This window comes from Chinchilla lanigera, unplaced genomic scaffold (assembly GCF_000276665.1).
Source record: "Chinchilla lanigera isolate Chin_1 unplaced genomic scaffold, ChiLan1.0 scaffold00041, whole genome shotgun sequence".
Classification (NCBI taxonomy): Eukaryota; Metazoa; Chordata; class Mammalia; order Rodentia; family Chinchillidae; genus Chinchilla; species Chinchilla lanigera.
This window is the reverse complement of record NW_004955442.1, coordinates 16,407,347-16,423,515: the sequence shown is the minus strand read 5'-3', so window position 1 is coordinate 16,423,515 and position 16,169 is coordinate 16,407,347. Positions and strand designations below refer to the sequence as shown.

The 16,169-nt window shown below is 57.3% G+C and overlaps 2 protein-coding genes across 5 annotated transcripts; one reads left to right on the top strand and one right to left on the bottom strand.

Annotated features, from left to right (window-relative positions):
* Nucleotides 1-129: 129 nt before the first annotated feature.
* On the top strand, nucleotides 130-8,952 carry Chtf18 (chromosome transmission fidelity factor 18). 2 transcript variants are annotated; one of them, XM_013517865.1, is made up of 22 exons: nucleotides 130-311; nucleotides 444-638; nucleotides 720-867; nucleotides 1,055-1,223; nucleotides 1,666-1,758; nucleotides 1,847-1,899; nucleotides 2,021-2,153; nucleotides 2,717-2,929; nucleotides 3,444-3,541; nucleotides 3,826-3,949; nucleotides 4,033-4,184; nucleotides 4,346-4,439; nucleotides 4,727-4,825; nucleotides 4,897-5,027; nucleotides 5,697-5,844; nucleotides 6,627-6,851; nucleotides 6,932-7,081; nucleotides 7,163-7,293; nucleotides 7,853-7,997; nucleotides 8,112-8,243; nucleotides 8,604-8,661; nucleotides 8,738-8,952. In XM_013517865.1, the coding sequence occupies exons 1-22, from the start codon at nucleotides 221-223 to the stop codon at nucleotides 8,872-8,874; spliced, it is 2,919 nt and encodes a 972-aa protein (XP_013373319.1). In that variant the 5' UTR covers nucleotides 130-220; the 3' UTR covers nucleotides 8,875-8,952. The 2 variants fall into 2 exon arrangements, with proteins under 2 accessions (XP_013373319.1, XP_005391658.1); XM_005391601.2 differs by having other exon boundaries at nucleotides 2,015-2,153.
* Gng13 (guanine nucleotide binding protein (G protein), gamma 13) lies at nucleotides 8,908-15,221 on the bottom strand. 3 transcript variants are annotated; one of them, XM_005391604.1, is made up of 3 exons: nucleotides 15,046-15,221; nucleotides 9,182-9,313; nucleotides 8,908-9,069 (listed from the first exon to the last, which is right to left on the bottom strand). In XM_005391604.1, the coding sequence occupies exons 2-3, from the start codon at nucleotides 9,277-9,279 to the stop codon at nucleotides 8,964-8,966; spliced, it is 204 nt and encodes a 67-aa protein (XP_005391661.1). In that variant the 5' UTR covers nucleotides 9,280-9,313; nucleotides 15,046-15,221; the 3' UTR covers nucleotides 8,908-8,963. The 3 variants fall into 3 exon arrangements, with proteins under 3 accessions (XP_005391661.1, XP_005391659.1, XP_005391660.1); XM_005391602.2 differs by lacking the exon at nucleotides 15,046-15,221 and adding an exon at nucleotides 10,787-10,907; XM_005391603.2 differs by lacking the exon at nucleotides 15,046-15,221 and adding an exon at nucleotides 10,526-10,606.
* Between the last annotated feature and the right edge of the window lie 948 nt (nucleotides 15,222-16,169).

Below are 16,169 nucleotides of genomic sequence, written 5' to 3'. Positions count from 1 at the left end.
GAGACTGGGCCCGCCGGCTTGTGTGTAGCACCGCCCCTGCCCTGCTGGCCAATGGCGAGCGCCGCTGGGCACGCCGGCCACTGATTGGCAGTACTGGGACGCTCGGGGTGGGGTCAGAGCGTAGCGGCGGCGGCGGTGGTGGCGCGGGAGGTTCGGATCGCGCGGGACACGGAGTAGGAGGGGGCTGGTGTCCCCAGCGTTAGGGATAGGTTAGGGTGCCATGGAGGACTATGAGGAGGAGCTGCACGGCGTGGAGGATGACTTCCACAGCCAGTTCGCGGCAGAGCTCGAGGTGCTGGCCGAGCTAGAAGGTAGGTGCGGGCCCCTGGGCGCGCGGCGGGGTCAGGGAGCCTAGAGCGCTCGGGTCTGCAAAGACTTTCAGTGGCGTAGGCGGAGCTCAACTCCTGTTCCTTAGCATCTGCTGTGAACCCCTTTCTCTGCAGGGACGCCCTTCCTGTCGCCCTCCGAGGCCCCGCCGCCTGCTGCAGCCGGCCCCCGGCCAACGTTCGAGGAGGCCATCGCTGGAGGGGATGCCGCCAATCGTCTCTGTCCCTCTGGTTCTTCAGGCAGCAGCAATCGCGGTGCCAGAAAGCGGCAAGCGGATTCCGGTGCCCCCAGCAAGGAGCCCCTGCCCTACAGTATGTGCACAGGCAGGCCCTGTTTAAGGTGGGGGTGTGGTGGGAAGCTCTTGTTTCGATCCCTCTGTTGTGTCTCTTCAGCCCCCAAGGTCAAGCGGTCCAAGCTGGAGGCGGTCAAGAGACTGAACTTTGGGCCAGAGATGGAGGAGCTGCAGTATCCTGAGTCCCCACCAAAGGACATAACCCCCCCGCTGAGTCCTGAAGTCCCCACTGAGCTGTGGGGTTCTGGGTGCGTGGCTTAGGGCAGCCCTTTTCCTCCTGTCTGTCCAAAAGGGATTTAGGATTCTGTTTCTAGGATGAGGCCCTGAGAGTGGGGGCCTGTGGGCGTGTCTGGTGGGCTGAGAGGGTGTCCAGGTACACCTTCACAGTGTGACAGGAGACACAAGTCCCTGAGTCTGAACCCTGTCCCTTCCCAGACCTCTGGATGCTGCTGCAGATGCAAGTCTTGCACAGGCCTTGCATGGCACCCACAATCCTGTCCTGAGGCGACCCCCTGTCTTGGAGGATTACATCAATGTGACCTCCACAGGTGGTGACCGGGCCTTTCTGGTGCTCCGTCCTGACTCCACAGGCAATGGAGTGCAGGTGGGTACTGCACAGCTACAAGTGTGGGGCTGGCTGTGGCCATTGTATAGGATAGGCAGGTTGATTCTGCCCAGGAAAGGGTCCGGACATTATGTCCACTGCAGGCCTCTTGACAGATTTATAGGCAGCTTTTGCCCGTTGGCTTGCTGGAAATGCGGATATCCATGTGGCCCAGGAACAGGAAAGCAAAGCTGCTGTGGGAGGGACAACCTTAGCAGGCACAGCCTTCCAATCCCACCCTACCATGTAGGCTTCTACCCAGTCCCTTTTCTGCCTCTTTACCCATTAAAGCTGCCTCCCTTAGACTTGCTTTCTGTTGGTGGCTTCTGTCCCTGGTCAGACAGTTTCATGTGTCTCATCCATGTAGTCTGGAGGGCAAAGGTTTTGGGTGATCTCATGGCCTGGGAGGGGTCCAGAGGTGACTCCTGCCTTCCCCAACCAGGGCCCTCTCTTGGATATCCGGTGGCGAGGCCCTAGCCGACTAGACCTGCTGGGTGTCTCCTTTGCTTCCTTGAGGGAACAGGTTGACAGTGAGGTGAGGTATTCGAGGTTTGTTGGGGAGTGTGGAAAGTAGGGGGAATGGCATTGAAGCTATCCTGACCCATCCTGTTCTGTTTGAATAGCGACGGCAGCGGCTGGTACAGGAGGCCCAGAGGCTCTCAGACACTTTGCACAGGTGACTTGGTGGGCCTTCCTAGTTCTGGGGCTAACCTTTGTGGGGTATTTGTGGCCATGGTCTCTGTGAGGGGGGCAGGCCTGGGTGTGTTGGCACAGGACACAATACTCTTTAGCCTCAGGTGTGAAGAGGAGGAGGCCCAGGCCATCAGGGCACCCACGGAGGAGCCTGCTGATGGCCAAGACACTTCCCAGCACTGCCTCTGGGTGGATGAATTTGCACCCCAACGCTACACAGAACTTCTCAGTGATGATGTGAGGTCTTGTCCTTGTTCAGGTGTCACTGGCTTCCCTGTTTGCAAGAGGGAAGAATCTGGGACTCAGTTGATCTTTGCGTTGCAAAACCATTGGGCTGCCAAGATGAAGTGGGGGCTGTGGTTTGCCCCATTGGGTCAAGATGGGAAACAGTCACACCACACATCTGGTTTGTTGCTGGTCACCTATGGCTTGCGTGAGCTGGTCTAGGTGTCCAGGGTATCTCCTGCCCTGTGCCTGTGTCCTTTCTTGACTTGCAGCTTCTGATGCTAGAGGTCCCCTGGGGAGAGGAGGGAGTCCCAGAGGCCAGGGTGTGGGGATGTAGGCCAAGTGTGAATCCCTCTGTCACCAGCAGTCTTTTGTCCTCTTGAGCCTTAGTGGCCCTACCTGTAGCCTTGATGTGGACCTCTGTGGCACAGCCTTACAGTAGCAGGCTGATGTGAGGGGGAGGCAGGACCCTAAGGCCAGTGGTGGTGTACCTATGGCACACATGCCACAGCTGGCTGTTACTAAAAACTGTAGAAGGTTTGAATAATTGTCTTAGGTCATGCCTCCCTCCACAGTTCACCAACCGCTGCTTGCTCAAGTGGCTGAAGCTGTGGGATCTAGTGGTGTTCGGCCATGAAAGGCCTGCTCGGAAGAAGCCCAAGCCCAGTGTAGAGCCAGCCCGGACTGGCAAGGAGGCTGTGGCTTCTGGCAAGTGGAAAAGCCAGGAGCAGGTGGTAGAAGAGATGCTGGAGGCTGAGCTGGATCCAAATCGGCGGCCCCGGCAGAAGGTGAGCCCCTCTTAGCCTTGATATAGACCTCTGAGCCTGAGACTATCCTCTGAGCAGTTGGTGGTATTATATGCTTGGAGGTCCACGAGGCATCTTTGATTCTCCTAGAGGCTGTGAGTGTGGTGTCAGTGTTTATACGAAGTGCTAATATTGTGTGGTTAAATTTTGTATCTTTTTTGGCTAACAGTTCTAAAAATGCCAATGTCCCTCAAAGGACTCTGTCAAACTAGCATGGTTTGTTTGCACAGTGGGTGGTTTGTGGTGTTGGCCACCCACAGGGTACTGACTGAGTCTCTGTCAAGTCCCCATGTAATTTCCCCCTTGTAGGACTTTCTCCTGCTCTAAAAAACTGGCTTTGCACTTTGAGTACTCTCAGTGTTCTTGTTTGGTGACTGGTGGGTGGAGACATAGCTAGCGGCCCTCAGCCTTGTGAGGCTTGGATTTTAGCTTCATGCTAGATAGGCTTCTTCCGAAGGCTGTGTGGTTTGCAGTGCATCTTCTATCTCGGCTGCAGGTGGCCCTGCTTTGTGGGCCCCCGGGACTGGGCAAGACCACCCTGGCACATGTGATTGCACGGCATGCTGGGTACTGTGTAGTGGAAATGAATGCCAGGTAAGTGGGGCAGAAGGCCTGGTTCCTGGTCTCTTGTCTGTCCTGAGGCATCTGATTGAGTGGGCTGTACCCCTGAGACCTTTTATGGTTGTCTCTGCCTCACAAGGAGTTAGGGTCCTGGGTACGTGGTATATGTCCTTCATCAGGTCTCACTGGGGTTGGTGGTGGCCATGTTCAGTAGGGGCAGTGGTGCGGGTGTGGCCCCACCTTTGAGGCTGTCCTGCTGGGGACCCTGGGTACTACCCTGGCTGCCTGATGACCCTTTCCTGGCCTTACTGTTGCAGTGATGACCGTAGCCCTGAGGCTTTCCGCATGCGCATTGAGGCAGCCACGCAGATGGAGTCAGTACTGGGTGCCGGTGGGAAGCCCAACTGCCTGGTCATTGATGAGATTGATGGGGCCCCTACGGTGGGCCTCCTTATTGCAGGGTGAGCAGGGGTGGGCAGGCACCAGAGCCTCTGCTTACTATATCCCTCTATTCTTCCCCAAAGGCTGCCATCAATGTTCTCCTGAGCATCCTGAACCGCAAGGGTCCACAGGAGGCAGAGACCGGTGGCCCAGTTGTGCCCTTAGGAGGGAACAGGCGGCACCGGACAGAGGGGGCCCTCCTGATGAGGCCCATCATATGTATCTGCAATGACCAGTGAGTGGGGCAGTCTGCCCTGGATCGGGGGCCCTGGCCTCAGTGACCAGCTTGTAGGGTGGCCTATACTGGGCATGATGGGGGCCTGGCCCTACCTTGGGGTGGTCTTGCTTGGGCCACTGTGTTTGTACTAGTGTGGCCACAACCCATCCTTTCTGCAGGTTTGCACCATCCCTGCGACAGCTGAAACAGCAGGCTTTCCTGCTCCACTTCCCCCCAACTCTATCCTCAAGGCTGGTGCAGCGGCTCCAGGAGGTCAGCAGGGCAGGGCAGACAGCCAGGGGTTGCTTGGGCAACTTGGGGAAGAAGATGTGGCCTCTGTTCTGGTCCCTTCCCACCTGGCTCCAGGACTAGTTTGGCCTGTGGTGGTGGGCAGTCAGGCAGGGACAGAGGCCAGTCTTAGGGACCTGTAACCGATGGCTGCCTATTGGATAGGGCTGCTGTTCACCTACCTGTTTCTGGGGAACAGGGCTGTGGCCGTGGGATGGGCTTTTGAAGGTGTGCCACATAGCCCTACATACGGCACCTTACTGTCCCTGCAGATCTCCCTGCGACAGGGCATGCAGTCTGACCCAGGTGCACTGGCAGCCCTTTGTGAGAAGACAGACAATGACATCCGTGCCTGCATCAATACCCTGCAGGTAAGGTAGGCAGTCTGGGGCAGGGAGTGGCTGTGGTGGGCTGGTGGCCTCTAACCTCATTGCCCACCCAGTTCCTGCATGGACGGGGCCAGCGGGAGCTGAGTGTGCGAGATGTGCAGACTACCCATGTTGGCCTCAAGGACCAGCGCAAAGGACTTTTCTCTGTGTGGCAGGAGGTCTTTCAGCTGCCCCGGGCCCAGAGGTAGGTATGTGTGGCAACTTAGCCCCAGTCCAGATGCCCATAGTGCCTAGAGCCTCAGGAAGCTGACCTGATGCAGGTCAGTCCCACTTTCAGGCCCAATGTCCATGATCCTAGGGCTGCCTGGCTTGGCCTTCAAGACTCCGTGCCACCATACCTTTATGTCTCAGTGCCCCAAGGTGTTGCTGGGACTTAGGGTGCAGTTCTGCCTGGCTTCACCCATCTCTACTACCTGAGCCAGGACCATGAAGCCTCAGGTGGGTAAGGGCAGTTGTGTGTCTGCCCTGACTCAGGTTAGGGCCCACCAGGCCTGCAGGTCTGGTCAGTGCCCCAAACAGAGTGGGAGACACCCAGGGGCTCCTGCATCTGGGATGTGGAGCTCCTAGCCTGGCTCCTGTGGGTGGCCTTTTCTGGCCCCTACCCTGAAGGTCAGTCCACATCAAGGTCTTCCTCTAAGGCCTGGGAGCTCCACTTAGGGGAGTTCCCCAGGTATCTGAGGCCCCCAGTGACTCCAGCATGAGGTAAACATAAGACCTCCAGGGTAGCAAGTGCTGGAAGTGCGTCACTGTGAAGACTGAAGAGGGCACTGCTGGGTGGGAGCTGTGAGCCCACCCAGAAGAGTAACGAGGTCCCCATCCCAGTCACAGCCCTTACCTTTCTTACTGCCTGCAGGCAACTTGGAGGCCAGGACCCCAGCCTGCTAGCCCACACATTGCTGCCTGGTGACAGGGACGTGGGCTCCCTGACCCTTGCCTCCCAGCGCTTCTACCACATCCTGACAGTCACCACCTCTGCAGGCGAGCATGAGAAAGTGGTCCAGGTACTTATCCTTCAGGGGAGCCCTCCCTGGGAGCAGGATGCTTGGTGCTTCAGTGCTGAAGAGAGTGGTTGGGAGGGAGTCTGGATGGCGATGTAGTGAGAAAAGGCAGAGAATGGGTGAGTAGAGAGGGCATTGGAGAGGCCTCTGCGGGGTGGTCTGGACAAGGACAGAAGGCTGTGGCGGTCCTCAGGAGCCAGGAGGGTAACGAGAGAGGGAAGCAGGGAGCATGGGCTCTGGCAGTGGGTCATAGGTCATTGCCTGCTGGCTGCGATCATCTGCAGGATGGAGGCCTCTGCTGTGGTCCACATGGGGTTTGAGGGCCTGGGAGGGGCTGGATTCTGGATGTAGGTACATGGGATTGAGATCAGGTGGGATAGTGTTTTGGTCTAAGCAGGTGGCAGAGGCCCCTCCATGGGGAAAGCTTCCCTAAGCTGCCTCCCAATCCTAAACAGCTTTGGATTAATGGCTGGGATCTTCAGCCAGTCTGGAAATCCGCAGCATGAAAGGGCATATAGTGCAGCTGAATGGATAGGACTCCTAAGTAGGGGGAGTTTGAGGTTTCCTTCTAGCTGTGTAGTGGGAGGTTGGGGTCTGTACCCCTGCTGGTTCCTGGTGGGGTAGACTCTTAACAGCTCAGGGTGGACCCCTTAGGTCCTGGTCATGCTCCCCTGCTTCCAGCTGAGCCCTGCACTTGGGACTTCACATGGTGGACAGAAGGGCCAGGTCCCAAGGTAGTGCTAAGGCTGGGAGGTGGATGAGGCTCAGGCTCCTGCTTCCTCCAGGGCCTTTTTGACAACTTCCTGCGACTCCGGCTTCGGGACTCCAGCCTGGGATCTGTGTGCACGGCCCTGGACTGGCTGGCTTTTGACGACCTGTTAGAGCGGGCTGCCCACCACAGCCAGAGCTTCCAGCTCCTGCGCTACTTGCCCTTCCTGCCCGCAGCCTTCCACGTCCTCTTTGCCTCCAGCCATGTGCCTCGGATTGCCTTCCCCAGTAGCCAGCAAGAGGTGCGCTTTGGCTCTGCCTGTGCTAGGGTCTGGCTTCCAGACGGTTATGGTGACACTGCCTTGGCTCATCTCTGCCCCAGGCCCAGAACCGGATAGGCCAAATGAGAAACCTGATCCAGACACTGGTGTCAGGCATCACACCAGCCACCCGAAGCCGCGCCACACCCCAGGCCCTCATCCTGGACACCCTCTGCCTGCTCCTGGACATCCTTACACCTAAGCTGCGCCCTGTGAGTGCCTTGTGTAGCGCAGAGGGTAGGGTGCCTGGTATGGGTGGCTCTGGGTTTGCTTAATCTCCCACCCGGCCCCAGGTGAGCACACAGCTGTACAGTGTCCGTGAGAAAGAGCAGCTGTCCAGCCTTGTGGGCACCATGCTTTCCTACAGCCTCACCTACCGCCAGGAGCGCACACCTGATGGGCAGTACCTCTACAGGCTGGAGCCGTGAGTCCCTTGCTCCAGGATGGGGTAGGCCTAGGGCTGCAGGATGGGTGCTAAAGCCCACGTGAATATGGCAAGGTGTTGGGGGTGGTCAGTCCCAGCTTAGCCCTACCTAGTAACTGGGTCGGGTGTGGGTACATCCAAGGCACAGCCATAGGACCTGAGTCATTGGAGCACTCTCCCAACCTCAGTGTACTCGCAGTTGGCTAGCCTTTGGAGTAACAGTGATAGTTGTCCAGGTGCTGTGACTAGTGTGTGTGGCACCAGAGCAGTGCGCCTGGGGTTTTGTGGCTTAGTGAGGAGGGCTCTACTGTTCAGGATGCTGCATCCCTTGCCCTGCCCATTGTTTTACTTTCTCTCTGTGTAGGCAGGCTCCTTTATCTTTCTGCTTACAGTTGGGAAAACAGGCTCAAGGCTGTCATGGGGTTGGGGTATGACTGCAGTGGGATCTCATCCCCCATTCCAGTTCTGAGTCCTACTGTGTGGGGTTAGAGCACCAGGTGGGCCTCTGGCCCTGGCCCTGTTGACCAGTGCCATGGTGTCCTGCCCTGCCCCTAAGCAGGAATGTGGAAGAGGTCTGCCACTTCCCTGAGCTGCCTGCCCGCAAGCCCCTTACCTACCAGGCCAAGCAGCTCATTGCCCGGGAGATTGAGGTGGAAAAGATGCGTCGGGCAGAGGCTTTGGCCCAGGCTAGAGTTGGCCCCCAGGTGAGCTCAGCCCCTTGTGAACCTACCCCATTGGGCAAAGTGGGGCCCAGGAAGTGGATGCTATCCATTGCGTTGCCTCTGCCCAGCCAGCCCTCACCACAGTGTTCCTTGCAGGTGGACCAGGGTCCCCCAGGACCTGAAGGTCTTGTTGGGGGGAGTGGAGATAAAGGGGTGAGGCAACCTCCTTTGCGAAACCACGAGCAGCGACTGGAACATATCATGAAGAGAGCAGCCTTGGAGGAACAGGTGTGGGGTAGGGCTAGGCAAGGCTGCTGTTGGGGGTTGGGTGGGCTCTGGGCTGCCCCTGAGGCCTAAGGATGAACCTGTTAGGTTGGGCTGGGATCAATGGGTAATGGGCTAGAAAAGATGTCACCAGCTGGAAGCCTTTGCCCAGGTTCAAGGCCTCCATCCTAAGACATGCGTCCTAGACATCCTTGCACCAGAGCTGCTCCCTGTGAGTGCCTTGTGTAGAACAGAGGATAGGGTGCCTGGAGGGGTGGCTCTGGGTTTGCTTAAATCTCCCACCTGGTCTCGGGTGAGCACATAGCTGTACAGCGCCCGCCCTCTCCCCACCCATCCCCCATGCCTGATACCTTCTTCCCACAGCCTGAAAGGGACTTCTTTGGACGTGTGGTTGTCAAGAAAGCAGCAGCTCCAAGCACAGGTGTGTGTGGGTGGATGGAGGGGGGGGTCCCCCAGGGGCTGGGAGCAGCTGAAGAGCAATCGTGTGGTCCCCACAGAAACCAAGGCACCAGAGAAAGATGTGGTAGAGTGGCGCATGGGCACCGCAGTGGGCAGGAGTGAAGTCTGGTTCCGCTTCAACGAGGGCGTCTCCAATGCCGTGCGGCGTGGCCTGTACATCAGAGACCTATTGTAGCCCAAGACACACAGGGAATGCACCAGGAGGACACTCTGTCTGGAGAAGTCTTTATAATAAAGTCACACCTTACACCCACTCTGTCTGGCTCACAGGATGGCGCACTTGCCCTTCTCCACCCAGGGGTTGTTCTTCATCAGGTCAGGGTTCAGGAAGGGGTCCTTGGGGATCCCATCCTCGATCCATTTGAGGAGCCTGCGGGTGGGGCAGGAGTGAGTGCAGGCCCTTGAGACACCTGTCCCAGGGGCAAGGTCCTGCACACAAATGAGATGAAAATGAGATGCATGGTGAGCAGGTGGGGACTCACTCCGGAATGGTCTTGGAGGACATCTCCCTCTTGAAGGCCAGCTGATACTTGAGGCTTTCTACCTCTTTCTTCATCTGGGGCACATCCCACTCCTCCATGGCGTCAGGGGCTTCAGAAGTGGCCAGCCTGGGGCTGGAGGGCATAGGATAGTGATGGTGAATGTTTTAGAGACCAGTGGCCAAACTGCAATCCAAAACCCACTCCTTTATTGCAAAGTGCCAACACTGCAGTCAAACCCGAATACTGAGGTTTTAGTTTAGAAAAAATTTATAGGTTAACATCTTTTGTCTTGAAAGAAAAACGTGTACCATAGGTTTGCCACCACTAGCACAGGAGGAAGCAACAGAGCTGGGGGCTGCCATCCACACCTGGGACAAATCCCAGGCCCACACTATTATCCACTCTTCTGAAAGTCTACAGAGGCAGTGCTGGGGTGTTAGGCCCAGAGTCCCATGGGGCCCCATTAATGAAACCCCACGTGCTCCCCTTCCCCAGCAGAGCTCATTAACAGAACAGCAAACTTTCCATCCTTTGCATCCTGAGCTTCCTCAGGCCCAGCTCTGGTCTGGAGAACAGGCCACTGTTTTCCCTGTTTTGGGAAGGTTCCCTGGTATGCACAGGAGGGTCTGATGCCACCCCCCCCCCCCCGGCCCCCATGTGGGGCCCATTTCTAAAACCATCCTGCAGGGGTGGGAGAAGATTGCAGGGGGCTGGATAGTGTTTGTTCCTTCTGCATCCCTTTCTGTTTTGCATGACAGAGCTCACTCCAAGGACTGGTTAATCCTGGGCTGGGAGGATTTGGCTGCAATTTGCATCTCCCGAAGGCTGGGTTGTGTGGGCTGAGGGTCTGGTGATACAGGCAAGCCCAGGATAGCTGTGGATAGCCTCCCCAGGTGTAGGAGACCTGACTGGTCTGGAAAGGGGACAGCCTGGGAGCTCGGTTGAGATGCTGCGGGGTGATAGCCGGGGTGGTGAGGGTAGGCAACCCTTTGCCCCTCCTTTTACCGGCTCCTGGGGACCAGGAGTTCTCTGTTGTTCCCCAGATCCGGCCCTGTGGGCCTTGGGAGAGGGGCTGGCATGGCCTCAGGGCACCTGCCTCAGTGGGTGGTGGGCGCTCCTGGGCCACCTCCATCCCTGGGCACTGCAGTTGTGCCGGCCAGAGGCAGGAGTGAGAGCTTGGGGGGTATGCAGGGTGCCTCTCCCAGAGACCCCAAGTCCTCGGTCCCACCCTGGAGCTTCTCCGTGGCTCCGCACGCGGACAGCCACATGAGCGCTGGAGCAGCCCGAGCCTCGAGTGTGGGTCCCTCCTGGGCTGGGGGTCCTCACCCGCCCCGCCAGCCATACCTGCCGCCGCCGCCACCACCACCACCGCTGCCGCCGAGCCCAGCCGCCGCCCGCGCATCCCGCGACGCCCCCAGCCACGGCGCACGGCGTTGCGCACGGCGTACAACACGCCGCCCCGGCACGCAGCGCGGCTCTTGGCGCTGGGGTCGGTTTGCCGGCCGCTACCCGAGGAGAGGGTCATCCCAGGGACAGAACTGGGTAAGCCAAGACCCCTGGACCACGGTTCCCTCCCGGCAGGAGGGGTTCTGTCTATGGACTTACTTTGGAAGGTGACAGCGAGGGCCAAGTAACGACAAGGTCTGAGGGATGCGCAGAGTGAGTCGGGGCTGGCGAGCCCCGCAGAGCCCGGCGGGCGCCCCGCCCACTCCTGCCACCTGGGCCCGGGCGCCGCCTCCTTAGGCTGGGCGCAGCTGACCTCGAGCTCAGCCTCCCTAGTGGGTGGGGCACGAGGCCAGGAGGAAGCCTGAGGGGCCAGCTTCCCTTAGGAGGGGGTGCTCCACCCCGCCTGTGGGGTCTCGTTCACCAGTGAGTTCCTGGGCTTTCTTGTGCTGTGACTCAGGACCTCAGATGGGTAAATTTTGTCCCCTCTTGGTACCTCTGGCCGGCTGGGAGGAGTAGGAACTCTGTGGTCTGTGGTGACCCTCAATAGTGTACGCTGACAAGCATCTGTGGGTCAGAAGGCTTGTACCCAGGAGGTCTGGGGACCAGGGCCTCTGCAAAGTTGCTCCCTGGTCTGGTCCCTGCCCCCAGCTCCCCTGCAATGGTCCCCAAATGAGGCACTACCCGGGGGTAGGTAAGAACCTGCTGCTTTTGGTATGTGAGCAGGCATGTGCTTGGCTGAACCTGAGTGGCCTGGAGAGGGGCATTCTCTTTTCAGCCCCTTCCCAAGGTCCCATAATGAGGCCAGGTTGGACAACTGTCCTGCCATCCACCTTCCAAGACAGCTCCGCAGGGCTGAGGGTCCCTCTTTTTCCTACAGCTCATTTCTTAGTGTCCCCATTCAGCTGCCCTGGTGTGCCTGTGTGCTGTTGGAGGAGCTGCACCCTGGGGGCCACCTGGTGATGATATTGCATCCTGGGTGGGGGCCTCCAGCCAGCAACATCAGTCCCTGAAGGGACAGGTCCAGGCTTCCCAAAGATCCCTGCAAAAACCAGCCTTCTCCCCACCCCCAGCTTGGATCTGTCCTTGTCAGGTGCTTGGGAGCCTCCCTGGGTAACAGCAAGGGCCTGTGGACTGGCTTTTTTGGACTCCCGTGGACAGCAGTACATGTGGGACCTCCCACAGGGGATCTTCTAGCACCCGTCCCCCATACATCCAGATCCTGCAGCGTGCTCCGTGGGCAGATGTTCTCCATCCTCTCAGGCCCCAGGGCTCTCAAGTCATTCAGCAGGCTTCCCTGCTGTGATTCCATGAAATGGGGTCACCCACACTTCACAGGCCCTGATGGGCATCAGTGCACAGCTGGACCAGGAGGTGCCTGTGGAACTGGGACATATTGGAGTGGAGGGATTATTTTTACTGTGGGCTTAGGGGGTGGGAGAGCTTAAAGCCCAAGACACCAGTCCTCTTGGCAGATGGCTGCTCCTCCTGGCAAAGCGGGTGATAAATATGTCTCCCAAAGCCCTCTGGCCTGTGCTTATCTCCTCCCTCCCCGGACCCTCCTAACTTGTGCTCCTTGGGGGTGGGGAGCAGGCTGAGGTCTAGGGCCACACCAGAGGCTGCCAGGACACGGCAGACTCAGGGCACCCCAGAATGCCTGGTATTCAGTGCCATGTAGCAGCATTTCAAACATGGCTCTCTGGGGACACTCTGGGCTCAGACCTGGGACAGACATCCTCAGGGTGGTGGGCAGCAACCATGGTGTACGTCAGTGTACAAGACACCAAGGGTTTCAGATTGTCTCCTACAATTATATTGGACCCACAGATGTCAGCAGGGGTGGGGGGTGTTTAAGCCAAGAGGGATGTGAATCCTGGAGTGACCTCAGGCCAGATCCAGGTGGGGTGAGCATCCCACTGCTAAATCACTAGGAGGAACAGGTGGTTACCATGTAGGGTGAGCAGGCACTTAAGAGGCCATGCAGTAGGGCCAGGGTAGGTGAGAAGGGAGTGGGCATTGGAGAGAAGAGGCCCTTAGGTTTGTCCAGGTTTGGGTCCCATCTTCTGCCACATGTCTGTGGGGTTTCCAGTCCTGGTCACACCTGCTGCTTTGGGAGGCCTTGGGACTCAGTAGGTCCTTGTGCTAACCCAGGTAGGTCAGTGGCTTCTGTCCACTCCCATGAAGGACCTCAACATGCCATCTGCTCTTGTGAACCAGAGACCCCATTCTGGCTAAGGCAGGGACTCTGCTATCCCCTTTCATCTTCCTACCCAAGCTAGCCTTGGAATGCACCCCTATGTGTCCAGGCTCAGCCCCCTCAAGCTGGAGTCAGTCCAAGGGGCCCCAGAATCTGTACCCCTCAGCTGTAGGCCACAGCTGTGACTAGCTACAGTGATTCTCAGTGGGAGAGACTTTTGGGAAGGAATAATTGTTTTCTCTGGCTGACTAGCTGCTGCCATACAGACACTGAGCAGCCATCCCAGGGGCTTCTTTATGAAATCAGGCCACTAACTGGGCCACCAGGTGAACACACACAGGGCTTCTTTGGCTGGCCTAGAAATGGCCACCCGGAGCTTCAGAGTGTTTGATAGGCCAGACCTAGGGACAGGGTGACTGGCCATTCTGGACCCCCTTGGACAGCAGCAGTACACTGATGACACCATAGGGCCTCCCCCACCCGCCCACCCCTGCTTGGGAGACACCTAGACTGCAGGGGTGTTTGGTGGACAGATGGTGCCCTATCCCCCCAGGCCCCAGGACTCTCAAGTCACTCAGGAGTGCACAGCTGAGCCTGGAGGAGAAGCACACAGAGCTGCCCCACAGTAACCTTAGGGCTCAGGCCAAAGCTCTGCAGGGTGCTTGGCCCCTCTGGCAGGCAGCCTAGAAGAGGGAGCAGAGGCTAAAGAGCAGGTTCCCTGAGATGCAGCCTTGACTATGGCCTCTTGGAGTGGGATCTAGGATATCTATTCCCTCTGTTTTAGGGTCTTTAGGGGACATAGACTGACAGGTTGTGCTGGAGAGGGGCAGGGGCAGTGTTTTGATGTTGGAAGTTCAAAGCAGGGCAGGGAGAAAGTTCCCCATCCCTGCCTCGCCCCCCCAACCGAAGGGAGAAAGTGGCCAGTGGTGGGCTCAAGCCTGGGAGAAGGGAGCCCAGCCAGCCTGTGTGCCATGGGCCTGTGGAGGGCTCAGCAAGTGGCTGGAACCTGCAGGCAGAACAGGACTAGAGAGACAGTAGGGTCTGGAAAATGCTTCCTGGAGGCCATACAGAGCGAGGCCATGCTGAGCGAGGCCCTGAAGCCTGGGGGACATATTGACTGCAGAAGCTAATGTGGGAGTAGGAAAATGCCAAAAACAAACAAACCCCAAAACTCTTGTATTTCACCAAGTTAAACAGTTAAAAAATCTAGACAGCTTTTATAACATCTTAGAAAAATTGAAAATGATTTTAAAAAATAATTTAGAACTCCAGGAACAAAAACCAGAAGATTTCAAGGCAACCACAGGTGGGTAGCCCTTGACTACAATTATGTCCTGACCAGCTGTGGCAGTGAGGGCTCCGCAGTGCGTGCCCCTGGACTCTTGCGTTTCAGATCTCGGGGAAGCGCAGCTTCTGTTAACTCAGCGCATCTAGAGCAGCTTTGTGGTCACAGGCAATTCCAATCACCTGAGGATACTGCTGAGCGAAAGACTGCCAAAAAACACAGGTGCCTCAGAGCTCGCAAAGACACTGAAAAACCAAGAGCCCACCAGATGTGGGTGCAGGAGGCACAGGGAACTGTGAAGACAAGTCTCATGCCAGGTGGCTGCACCCCATTGGCCCTTAGATACTGGCTCCTGCCTCAGAACAGGGAGTCAGTGTTGCTTAGAGCAGTGGCTGCCCCTGCCCCTGCACATCTGCTCTCTGGAGCTGAACTTTCTTCTCAGCTTGTGGGGATTGGATGGGGTGCTTATTTCAGACCTCAGAATCTGCAGGTCTTTAACAGGACTGACTGGCCAGGTGTCTTGAACACAGGTGAAGCCAAGAACATCAACTAACAAGTTACAAGTTTCCTGAACACACAGTATTGTTCAGCTAGAGGTGGCGGGAGGTCTCTGTAAGGGGGCCGAGGCAATTCCAATCACCTGAGGATACTGCTGACCCCCTGTTCTGTGTGGGGGCCGAGGAGAAGCATGAATTGCTCCCTACTGCTGACTGAGGCTGACCACCAGAGGCTCAAGCTTTCAACTCACCCTGTGCTGCAAGGTGTCAGCTGCAGGCCCCTTTCCTACTCCTGGCACCTTCAGACTATCACATCACAATAACCCCAAACCAGGGACTTGGGTTTTAGAAGAAAACACACTCATACACACACTCAGTTTGGGATAGTGGAGGTTGAATGATTTGCCAAGGGATGTCTAGGGGAGGTCAGATAGCATCTTACCATCCACTCAGCCCCCTTCACCAAACAGCTTCTGGGCTGGTCCCAGAACCTCAGCTGCTGTCAGTCACTACAGTCGAGCATCCAAGTCCATCTCCAGGACCTGGAGCTGCCACTTCCAGCCCCACCTGGGCAGCTAGTTCTGGTGAACTAGCACCTACTAGCGGTGCTGCACCCACTAGGCCCAAAGGACTTACTGGTACATAGGTTTGAAAGAGCAGCACATGTCAGAATTACCCCCTATGATGTCAGAACTGCCCCACTTGGGAGTGCTGCTGCACTGGTGTGCCCCAGTGCTGGCTTTGAGGTCCCCATGCTGCCCTTGAATTTTGGCCAGCAGCCAGGTAAGTGCAGATGCGTGTGGGGTACACAGGGGACCAAGGAAGAAAGAATCCTGTGTCTTTTTTTTTTTTTTTTTCTGGTACTGGGAATCTAACTCACGAGAATCCTGTGTCTTAAAGCCACCTGTCACAGTCTGTCCTTGGACAGCAAGGAATGGGAAGGCCCCACATTCTTGGGGCTGCTGTGGCTGGAGCCAAGCCCTTCTCAGGTCCCAGGAATGCCCAGGCCAGGACTGGCAGTGGGACTTAAATGCCTCCCATGAGGTGAGTTTCTGGGTGCTTAGGGCTGGTGATCATATCACAAGTTCACAATGTTGAATAGCACAGCAGTCTGCTCTTACAGGAGAGCCTGGTAGAAACAGCCTTGAGACCACAGGGTTTTCTAGAAGAGCAAATGGAGGAGTAACATTGCAAGAACACTGCTATATTCTGTGCCTTCCCTGGTGCCCAGCAGTTGAGGATGAGCCAGGGTCTACAGGTGTGGTCTTACCCTGAAGACGAGGCTGTCTTCCTGGGTGGATGGTGTCCAGACTGGGTGGTCACCTGTGGGTGGGAGGTGGTGCCCCACTGCCCTCCTGCACTGCCCAGGAAGGCTGCACTCTGGTCTGGTCATGTGTAGAGGCACCTGTGTGGTCAGCTTGCTCAGGCCACTGTTTGTTCCAGGGTGATGGTAGGCAGGGAGCCACAGCATTCTGCCTACTCGTGGGCACCTACTGCTGAGGAAGGGTGACTGAGTGACCCCCGCTGAAGCTGGAAGTTTGAGGCCTTCTAGGCTTGGGGTGCTTA